Source organism: Scophthalmus maximus, chromosome 3, assembly GCF_022379125.1.
Source record: "Scophthalmus maximus strain ysfricsl-2021 chromosome 3, ASM2237912v1, whole genome shotgun sequence".
NCBI lineage: Eukaryota > Metazoa > Chordata > Actinopteri > Pleuronectiformes > Scophthalmidae > Scophthalmus > Scophthalmus maximus.
In genome coordinates, this window is record NC_061517.1 from 21,135,007 (window position 1) to 21,146,344 (window position 11,338).

At 49.5% G+C, this 11,338-nt stretch overlaps 1 protein-coding gene and 1 long non-coding RNA gene across 2 annotated transcripts; one reads left to right on the forward strand and one right to left on the reverse strand.

Moving 5' to 3' along the window:
* The first annotated feature begins 3,927 nt into the window (after positions 1–3,927).
* Positions 3,928–4,477, forward strand: LOC124849873. The gene is made up of 2 exons (XR_007030432.1): positions 3,928–4,025; positions 4,193–4,477. It is a non-coding gene; the product is annotated as an uncharacterized LOC124849873 (long non-coding RNA).
* Positions 4,478–5,656: 1,179 nt separating this feature from the next.
* Positions 5,657–10,814, reverse strand: LOC118316271 (keratin, type II cytoskeletal cochleal). The gene is made up of 9 exons (XM_035643921.2): positions 10,197–10,814; positions 8,261–8,469; positions 8,090–8,150; positions 7,869–7,964; positions 7,504–7,668; positions 7,283–7,408; positions 6,967–7,187; positions 6,786–6,838; positions 5,657–6,687 (listed from the first exon to the last, which is right to left on the reverse strand). Exons 1-9 carry the CDS (start codon positions 10,677–10,679, stop codon positions 6,482–6,484), a joined length of 1,620 nt encoding a protein of 539 aa, XP_035499814.2. The 5' UTR covers positions 10,680–10,814; the 3' UTR covers positions 5,657–6,481.
* Positions 10,815–11,338: the final 524 nt, after the last annotated feature.

The window sequence follows — 11,338 nt, forward strand, 5'->3', positions numbered from 1 at the left end:
AGGGTGACATGGCAGAGAATAAGCACGATGTCACGGCTGAACAGGAAGAAGGACCCAAATGCAAAGGTGATGAAGATATTTAATAATAAAAGAAAACCAACTAAAGGTGTCCACAAAATGTAGCAAACAAAGGCAATCCAAACACTGGAGCCAGGGGGAAAAATGCAGAAACAGACAACATGAAAAAACAGACGATCCAACAACAGACAAAGGGAAGCACAGACACTAAATACACACAAGGAGGGCAGGGCAATTAGAACACAGATGAGACACATTAGGAACAGGTGCAGACAATCACAGGGGGAGGAGACAAGAAAAAACAAGACACCAGAAACTAGACACAGGACAGGAAGTGAAACAGCCTAATGAACTAATTCAAAATGAAACAGGAAATGAGAACACAAGATCATGACAGAACCCCCCTCTTAAGGACCGAATTCCAGACGGTCCAAAAAAAAAAAAAAAATCTACACAGAGCAGGGTGGATGGAAGGGGGCAAGGACGGACTGAACTGGACAGGGGTTTTGCTGGGGGGTTTCAGCAGGCGTAGAAGCTTTGGGGGACGGCCCGGTGGCCTTGCATGCAGGCAGGCACGACAGTTCTGGGGGACGGCCCGGTGGCCTTGCATGCAGGCAGGCACGACAGTCCTGGGGGACGGCCCGGTGGCCTTGCCGGCAGGCACGACAGTCCTGGGGGACGGCCCGGTGGCCTTGCCGGCAGGCACGACAGTCCTGGGGGACGGCCCGGTGGCCTTGCCGGCAGGCACGACAGTCCTGGGGGACGGCCCGGTGGCCTTGCCGGCAGGCACGACAGTCCTGGGGGACGGCCCGGAGGCACGACAGTCCTGGGGGACGGCCCGGAGGCACGACAGTCCTGGGGGACGGCCCGGAGGCCTTGCCGGCAGGCACGACAGTCCTGGGGGACGGCCAAGAGGCCTTGCCGGCAGGCACGACAGTCCTGGGGGACGGCCAAGAGGCCTTGCCGGCAGGCACGACAGTCCTGGGGGACGGCCAAGAGGCCTTGCCGGCAGGCACGACAGTCCTGGGGGACGGCCAAGAGGCCTTGCCGGCAGGCACGACAGTCCTGGGGGACGGCCAAGAGGCCTTGCAGGCCGGCACGACAGTCCTGGGGGACGGCCAAGAGGCCTTCCAGGCCGGCACGACAGTCCTGGGGGACGGCCAAGAGGCCTTCCAGGCCGGCACGACAGTCCTGGGGGACGGCCAAGAGGCCTTCCAGGCCGGCACGACAGTCCTGGGGGACGGCCAAGAGGCCTTGCAGGCAGGCACGACAGTTCCGGGGGACCACCGACGAGGGACGCATCGATCGGCCCACCATCTGGGGAGAAGTAGTAGAGTTCGGCTGGACCACCGACGAGGGACATGGAGCAGGCGACGGTCGGACCACCGCCGAGGGACGCGTCGATCAGCCCACCGACCGGGGACGTGGAGCAGGCCTTGGTCGGACCACCAACGAGGGACGCGTCGATCGGCCCACCGACCGGGGACGTGGAGCAGGCCTTGGTCGGACCACCGACAAGGGACACGGACCACCGACGAGGGACATGGAGCAGGCGCCGGTCGGACCAGCGCCGAGGGACACGTCGATCGGCCCACTGACTGGGGACGTGGAGCAGGCCTTGGTCGGACCACCGACGAGGGACGCGTCGATCGGCCCACTGACCGGGGACGTGGAGCAGGCCTTGGTCGGACCACCGACGAGGGACATGGAGCAGGCACGGGTCGGACCACCGACGAGGGAACATGTCGATCAGTCCATCGACTGGGGACGAGGAGCAGGCGTCAGCCGGACCACCGACGGGGAACATGTCGATCAGTCCATCGACTGGGGACGAGGAGCAGGCGTCAGCCGGACCACCGACGGGGAAGGTGTCGATTGGTCCTCCGACGGGCGACGTAGAGGGTCAGAGCTCGGCCGGACCACCGACGAGCGGTGCGTTGATCGGCCCACCGACGAGGAATGCGTCGATCGGTCCTTCGACTGCAGCGAGGAGGGGCAGACGTCGACCGGACCACCGATGAGGAACACGTCAATCGGTCCTTCGACTGGAGACGAGGAGGGGCAGACGTCGCTCGGTCCACTGACTGAAGACGAGGAGGGGCAGGCGTTGGCCAGACCACCGACGACGGACGCGTCGATTGGCCCACCGACTGGGGACGAGGGGGATTCTGCTGGACCACCGACGGGGGAACGTGTCGATCGATCCACTGACCGGGTGGACCCTCGGATCCCTGATGCTAGCAGGCCTGACGCTAGCCACCTGCGGTGCTGGCTGGATGCTAGCAGGCCTGACGCTAGCCAACTGGGGTGCTGGCTGGATGCTAGCAGGCCTGATCCTAGCCAACTGGGGTTTTGGCTGGATGGCACACTGGGAGGCTTGCTGGATGCTAGCAGGCCTGATGCTAGCCAACTGGGGTGCTGGCTGGATGGCACACTGGGAGGCTGGCTGGATGCTAGCAGGCCTGATGCTAGCCAACTGGGGTGCTGGCTGGATGCTAGCAGGCCTGATGCTAGCCAATTGGGGTGCTGGCTGGATGCTAGCAGGCCTGATGCTAGTCAACTGGGGTGCTGGCTGGATGCTAGCAGGCCTGATGCTAGCCAACTGGGGTGCTGGCTGGAAGGCACACTGGGTGGGGGTCCGGAGAATTCAAAAAGTCCTTGAGCCAGCCAGGCAACGAACTCCTCAACCAGGGCCACTGGGAAACTTCCCTGCGTGCCATGCGCAGACACCCCTCCTTGTATCCCCATCCCATGTCTCTATTAAATTGCCAATGAATACAAGTCAGGCTGTAAATTAATTCACGAAGATCTAAATCAAAAAAATCACCTGCTGGGTCCATTTTGTGGTTGGATCGTTCTGTTGCGGCTGAACAGGAAGCAGGACCCAAATGCAAAGGTGATGAAAAGATATTTAATAATAAAAGAAATCCAACTAAAGGTGTCCACAAAATGCAGCAAACAAAGGCAATCCAAACACTGGAGCCAGGGGGAACAATGCAGAAACTGACCGGGGCAAATAGCAGGAACAGACTGGGCCAGACAACATGAAAAAACAGACGATCCAACACAGACAAAGGGAAGCACAGAGACTAAATACACACAAGAAGGGTAGGGCAATTAGAACACAGGTGAGACACATTAGGAACAGGTGCAGACAATCACAAGGGGAGGAGACAGAAAAAAACAAGACACCAGAAACAAGACACAGGACAGGAAGTGAAACAACACAATGAACTAATTCAAAATAAAACAGGAAATGAGAACACAAGATCATGACACACGATTATTTTACAGAATATAAGCAAATCCATTGAACTACACAAACTTGACGTAGTACCACTTGGTCATTTTAAAGACCATTAGTTTTAGAGGATTAAGTCAAAAGAAGCACTTAGTTTTGGTTAGAGAATAACTATAGTTTGGGTTTAAATTACTTATCTATGACTTATAGCTGTCATGTTGCAGTGATACCCATTTTATTAAGACTCTTAAACTTTTGTGCTGATGAAATATTGACAGATGATGAAAACCTAACATTTGAAACCGCATTCCTTTATTCAACTTTCAGTTTGCGGCAGTGGCAGGGTTTTTTTTTCTCCAAAGGAAGTGTGGCCTCATAGAAATATTCTGATAAAGAAAACAAAATTCCTTATTCCGACAGCTGAGTTTATTGAGTTTGTCCCTTTTTATCAAAATACCATATTTTTCTGCTAAAGCTGGTGTGGTGTACAAAACAGGGCCGCTGTCTGCTACATGCACGTCTTCCTCTCATGGTCAGTGAAACGTTTGCATTGCTCAAAGGACGCCAGCTTAGTTTTGATTCCATTAGAGAAAGCAAAATCACCGGAAAAGATCCAAACAAAGTCATAGAAGAAACTGGCCGAGTGTTAAACCACGGTCGAAACTGAACAATCTGGCCGAATACCACGACCCGGAGAGTGAGCCCGACTCCGAGCCTTACGACGACTCCTTCGAGAGCATGGAGCTCGCTGTTGGCGAGTGGAAGAGTAAGTACTGCCGCGTGGCAGAGGCTGGAGGTGGCTGGCGATGTGAGGCCGTGACCTTTTTTGCGACATACAAGTATTCCAGTTCTTCAATAATGATCAATGCTGTTCCTGGTGTGTGTGTGTGTAAGTTTAATTTCCAACAAGTTTACTTGTTTTCATCCAATCAGGTCTTATCCACATGGAGATCGTGACCTTCGACCCCGACAATCCCAGTAAAACAGCAATGTAGGATGCTGCGATGTGCTGGCGACTCCCAGTGTTTGGTGTGATACCTACACATCGTGCCGTAAAGGTCAACCACATCTCAGAGAGACAAATACATAATTTTACCCTGTTCTCTTTAGTTCCTCTGACATTTCTCGCAGCTAAAATGCATTTTACTAGGCGAATGAATTTCTATCTGTTTCACAGCAAGCATGTAAACTTGAATATTAAAATCGTTTTTCACGAGGTCTCTTCGTTGTTTTCGCTATGACCGCGATTGCGTCTCGCTTTTCAGATTTTAATTATTTGAGTGTTTGTGAAGATTGTCAGTCATCCGGGTCGTGGTGTTTCCAAGTGAACACATGACAAAACACTAGCATAAAAACATATCGACTCACACACACAGGTCCACATCGATACATACAGTCCCTGCAATGCAAACTCCCTCTTCTGCTCTATGCTGAATATCTTTTGTTTCAAATGCATGACTTTGTAATGTTCTCTGGTCGACAACAACTCTTTCATGAAAAGAACTCAAGTTACAGTCAAGACGTGAAGATATATAGTCCGAGTCCAGTGTCCCAGATGCTGCTTAGTGGATGACTGCAGAAAACCTGTCAATTTTTGAGCAAACTATGATGCAGTGTGTGTGACAGCTTCTCAAACACACTCACCGTCTGTCCAAGGACAGCGTTGACTGTCGCACTCTCGCTGATGTTCAGTTTGACCTTTGACCTCTGCCCCGTCCTGAACAGCATGACGTCTTTGGGCAGCTTCTTGATGCTAAGCTACTCTTCCTCATTAAGGCTCTCACACTTTCTCTTCCTATGGGAAAACAGAAAAAAAAAATATATATATATGATAAAAATCAGAAGCCCAGCTTGTGGGGACTATTGACAACAGTGGTCATCCAGGTTAATTATCAATAATCGTCAATAATCATACAGAAGACTGGGGCCTTCTGTAGTGTGTCTTTCTACACAAGATAAAATGACCGTTGTCGATGCCATTTGAAGCCCTATGTCTTCCAGGTCGGTCTATAATTGGGCTAATATCGTGCAGTCTGACATTAGCGGCTCTGTGCATCTACTTAATGCCGTTTGAAAATCATTAAAGGGATAGTTCAGTGATTTTGAAGTGGGGTTGTATGACTTACTTATGCATAGTTAATATGTGACCTTATGGAGATGGTGATCAGCGATGTCATTTAACAGAGTTTGGAGGAGAAGTGGAAGTAGCGAAAGTCAAAGTCCTACTGTTGCAGAGGGGACCACCGAAAAACATATTTTTCCCCACATTTTTAAATGCTAAGCTACAAGAACCAAACTGTCCATAATTCAATTATTTTGTATCATTCAAAGGATGAAATATGTTTAACAACAAACAAACACCAGAAATAAATGAGAACAAACAGATCTGCCAAAATGCCAGGTATGAACACAGATTTATTCAAGGTCTTTTGGTGGTACAGATTCAAAATAAATCGGGTTGTTCCAGTCAGCCTTAACCATGATTTTTATCAGTGAAAAATGGAAGTAAAGGAATAAAAAAAGTTAATATGCTGAAGTGCTCCTTTTCTCTCAAAGCAGGAGAAGAAAAAGAGGATCCCAAAAATCAAAATCAAAGTGTTACATATGGCGGCTTTTGATGATGTCGAAATGCACAAGATGACAAATGTGTGACAACAGGAGAGACATTGGAGAAAAGAAATGTCATCGGTGTGACACTGTATGGTCGTCTGCAATGAATGCCTCATGAATTCAAGACCAAGCACAGCACCACACCACACCTCCTTCTGTGCCAATCTTCAAACTGCTGTTGTCATTTTGTGTGCAATGATTGTTGCCTTGTAAGGATTCTCTGCCATGACACTACAAGTATCCTCTTGTCTACACGACAGCATATCCGGCAGCCAAAAGACAGCCTGGCTGACTGGTCAAAGAAGAGGACTGACGCACATCTCTGCTGCTCTGCTGCTTTTTCCCATGTAATGATCTCTTAGCGTCTACCTGTACCTGAATGTAATCTCTGTTTCTCTGTGAGTATGTGGTGCCAAAGAACAGCAACACAGGAGCCAAATGCCAAAGAGAGCTATACCATTGAATGGATCTGCTAGCTGTAAATGGTCGAACTGAGCTCAGGCTGCGCTGTGTGCGGGGAGGGAGGTGGTGGGGTTTATTGTAAGTGGGGCACGAGGAGGAAAACAAAATGAGGGAAGAAGAAGTTTGGAGATAAAGACAACTGCTTTTTTTTTAGTAACGGCGGGTAGAGACTGAGGTGGACGTCGTTCTAGAGACGCTGCTTCCACCACCGTAGGAGGCGCCGCCGCCATAGCTGCTGCTGCCGCCGCCGCCACTTCCATAGCCGCCGCCAAAGCCGGCGCTGCCAAAGCTGGCGCTGCTGCCGCCGCCAAAGCCGCCGCCGCTGCCAAAGCCGCCAAAGCCGCCGCCGCTGCCACCTGGTGATGAAAATAAGATTTATCTAATAAATACACGTATCAACCAAACTGATAGCTTTACTAACTGGCTTAGAATAAAGACATATTTCAATACGTACCGGAGCTGGAGCTCTGTATGTGGATGGTTGCACTTCCCCCACCACTTGCAATTCTGCAGAGAGGTAAATAAATGAGCAATCAGAGCTGTTGATGTTGCTGCCAGCACAATGTGATGGAATGCACTCTCCTGTTTTACGAATATTAAACTTCTTGGTGAGTCCAGGGTAGCTGAGCGTTTACCTGGATTCCTCTCCTTCCAGAAGCTTCCTGTAAGTTGCGATCTCAATGTCTAGGGCCAGCTTGACGCTCATGAGATCCTGGTACTCGCGGACCTGGTTGGCCATGTCCTGTTTGGCTCTCTGCAGGGCGTCTTCCAGGTCCTTGATGCGGGCCTTGGCGTCCTTGACAGCAAGCTCACCACGCTCCTCAGCTTCAGCGATCTGGGCCTCCAGGTTGGAGCGCTGAGTGGTTGGAACATGAGCAGACGCTGATAAGTCTATAACTGAACTGAATTCAAGGTACTTCAGGTGATCACAAGGTGTAAGTGTACGCTTACCTGTCCCTTGACAGCCTCGATCTCATTCTGGAGGCGACTGATCATACGGTTGAGCTCAGCAATCTCACTCTTAGTGTTGCGAAGGTCGTCTCCAGCTGAGCCTGCCGTGCTCTGCATCTCCTGGAACTGGAGGAACAATATCAAAAATAGCTGTGAATACAGGTTCCACAGGCATCGTTGCAGAATGAGTGAATGTGAGATTGCCGTCTCTCTCTACCTACCTTCTGCTGATACCACTGCTCTGCATCGGCACGGTTGCGATCAGCGATTTCCTGATACTGAGCCCTGACCTCAGCCACAATTGAATCCATGTCCAACTGGCGGCTGTTGTCCATCTCCACAATGACTGATGTGTCCTTGATTTGTCCCTGGAGTTCGCACAGTTCCTGAAGAAGAGATATACAATCTCATTTTTCTAAAAGGTGAATGAAGAGAGTTAAAGAATAAACCCAGTATCTGTTTCTATATTATACGTGAAGGAAGAGAGTTAAAGAATAAACCCAGTATCTGTTTCTATATTCTATCTCCATCTACATTAATGAAAAAACAGACCCAACAGGGCTAACATGTGGTTCATTTTTCTTACCGCCTCATAGACACTTCTGAGGAAGTTGATCTCATCCTGAAGGGCGTCAACCTTGGCCTCTAGCTCGACTTTGTTCATGTAGGCGCCATCTACATCCTGTGAGTGGAGAAGAAGGAAGTGGACTGCATTAGTGATTGGTCAGAGGAAAAGCTATGATTCTTTCAACTGTTGTTTGCCGCATGGTGGAGCGCCAGGCTTTATAATTACAGATCTCCTCTCACCTTCTTGAGGAGCACGAACTCATTCTCCACATTAGCACGCTTGTTGATTTCATCTTCATATCTGATGCAAACAAATGGAGGAAAAGTTAGCTGATGGAAAACGAAGGTGGGTCTCAACTGCTGTAGGTCTGCTCGAAGACACGACACACTTCTTCTCTGATGTGAACTCACTTGTTCTTGAAGTCCTCCACCAGTCCCTGCATGTTTTTCAGCTCTCCCTCCAGCTTGACCCTCTCATTGCCGAGCCCATCCAGCTGTCTGCGCAGGTTGGCGATGTAGGCCTCGAACATGGCGTCGATGTTGGAGCGGCTGGTGGTCTGCTCCTGCATCAGGCTCCACTTGGTTTCCAGCATTTTGTTCTGCTGCTCCAGGAAGCGCACCTAAAAGCAAAATCATTTGGCCAGGTTAGATCCACTGACGGCTGGGGAAGGATATTGCTTTGACTATGACTGCAAAATCATTGTATCATTTTCAGAATACTACAAATAGAAAAATATAAATAGGGAAGGTAAATGGCCATGGGCACCTGCTATTGAGGCATCAGCAGCATGAGCGCAGGATGGGGCGGTACAAGAAACAGCAGCCCCCTCCTCTCAGTTCACCACTGTTTTCAACACAACAGTTGTCTTCACCTCCATTAATATTCTTCCTCCCTAACTTTGTTCTCCTCTTCTTGTCCAACTCATACAACTTTTCCATATAACACCCCTCTCGCTCAAAATACAGCGCATCCTCTGGTTGAACTATATTTACTTTCCCGTTTCTACGTGATGAGGCTGGCTCTCTTTGGGAAAACATAAAGATGTTCATCTTTTACTTTACTCACAGGATCCAGCGTGCCACACCTGTGCGTGACTTAACCACGCTAAAAGCTCTCTTTCATGTTAAAATGCCCTTCAGGCCAGATATGTTCTGGATATGATCCAGTGCGTAGTCTCTCTGAGATAAACTATACAGTACTAATTCTATTGAGATCATCACTTGGGAACTGGCAGAATCCTGAGAATGGTGTTTCTATTCCTGTACATTTGCATACAGAAGTGTGAAGTGTGCAAGCTGGGGTCCTCTGCCATCCACGTTTCAAGTGTGTTTGTGTGTCTGTTATTTTGTCTCCATGGCCAGATGAGGTGCGCCGTGCCACACCTCAACCGAGCACATCCTCTTAAAACTCTGACATTACCACTCCCTCGCCTCTAGGAAAAATACTTTCACTGAGTGAACTTGCCTGCCTCAACCCCTCAGCAACTAATGCTTCTCGCCTGAAGCCAGTACCTGTCACAGCAGTTTAGTGACGATACATTAAAGATACACCCTTTGTTTCATGGCATTTCAGAAAAAAATACTGACAATTTGATCTACTGCTTCTTCTGCTACTACTACTGCCTGTTATGTTCTGAATGCACAATATGTAATTTTGGACAGATGAGGTGTGGTATTCACACACCACGGGAAACGCCAACTTGGCATTTTTTCGGGCAGGGTGTGGTTAACATGTTTTTCTTTCCTACTGGAGCGAAACCGCCCCTCCTCTTATCTAATTTTACAAGGGACAGCTGACAAGGGGCCGATTATGGTCAAAAAGAAGTTAAAGGAGCAGTGGTCTGCTTTCAGTTGCAGTGGATAAGCAAGTTATGGCTTTGAGAAGAGATCGTCTGTTTGAGATGAAACTGCCTGCATCATATTCACGCTAGTAAAAGAGTGCTTGGTAGTGTTCGTTTTTCAGAGTTCTCTCTATAGCAAGAACCTTAGTGTGCCCATTATTCAGGTTTGTATCAGTTGCTGTGTAATATTTCATGAGCCCAGGTGGCCCTTTAGAAACAACAGGTTGCAGCTGTTCACAGAAAACCAATTTACTCTACCATGTGCAGTGCATCCATCGTCTACTCCTAATATTTAATTTTCCTCAATTCATTCATATACCTGTCTATTGTTCAACCAGATGACTTTACAGCGACAAAACATTCTGAGTATAAGGAGACTATATGGCATGTCATGGTCAATTTAACACCGTATCTAAGCTTTACGTCATTCTTTTTAAATGGTGCAGAACACAACATAAACCCAAGACACGAGCTGTTTCAGTAACCAACAGAAAAGGGACACTCACCTTGTCGATGAAGCTGGCGAAGCGGTTGTTTAGAGTCTTGATCTGCTCTTTCTCTTGGGTACGGACAGACTGGATGTTGGGGTCGATCACAAGGTCCATGGGCGCCAGCAGGCTCTGGTTGCATTGGACGTTGGCGATCTGAGCGACTGCCATGCCTCCGCCACCGCCACCATAGCCACTGCCAAATCCAGCGCCAAATCCAGCGCCAAATCCAGCGCCAAATCCACCACCACCACCACCGCCACCGCCGCCACCACCACCACCAAAGCCTCTAGCAGAGCCAAAGCCCCCGCTAGTAGATCCATAACCACCACCACTACCTCCATAACCCATGCTGGTCCTAACCCTTGTGCTAGATGAACTGACCGGCCTTGAACTTGTAACGAAGGCCGATCTTGAGGAAAAGCCTTTTCCTCCGCCTCCACCACCACCACCACCACTATAACTTCTCCCACTGTAGCTGACCCTGCTGATGCTTGTCATGGCTCTTCTGAAAGTCAAGGATTCAGAGAATAAAAGATTGGGGGGGGGGGGTTCACAGAGAGAGAGGGAGAGAGATATAGCAGAGAAGTGGAGCGCACTAAGAGGAGAGTCAAGTCCCTCTAAGTATCTTCTCCCTGTACGTGGTGGATTTTTATCTGCCTCCTGCAGCGGAGGAGGTCCCAGTGAGCTCCACCTCCGCTGCACCGCCCACTCCAGCCTCCACCAATTACCTGGCTCCCTGAAGGTGCACTTGCAGGTAGACTGGGGTGGAGCAGCTCAGCCTGTCGGACAGGTACATGCGCCACCTCGCTGTAAAGTGATCGGGGCTCGACACACCCTAGGTGCTCAGAGAGGAATGGCATCAGAGCCCGGGGTGAGAGGGGAGGAAAGATGCGTTGAGAGAAAAGAAGACATCTTTACTTTTTCCTGAGAGGTGTGTTGTAGGAGTAAGAGGGTGGGGTGGGGAGCCATAAAGCCAATTTCTGCCTTCCATCTTCTTGCAAGATCGATAGAATATGAACACTTGAGTATTTTAAAACAAACTAATTCGGTAACATTTCACTAGATTTGCAGAACCCATTCTGGCCAGATGACACTACACACGTTTACTGTAAATATGCATTTCCTGAAGACACGGGGAATTACATGGTGCTTGTAAA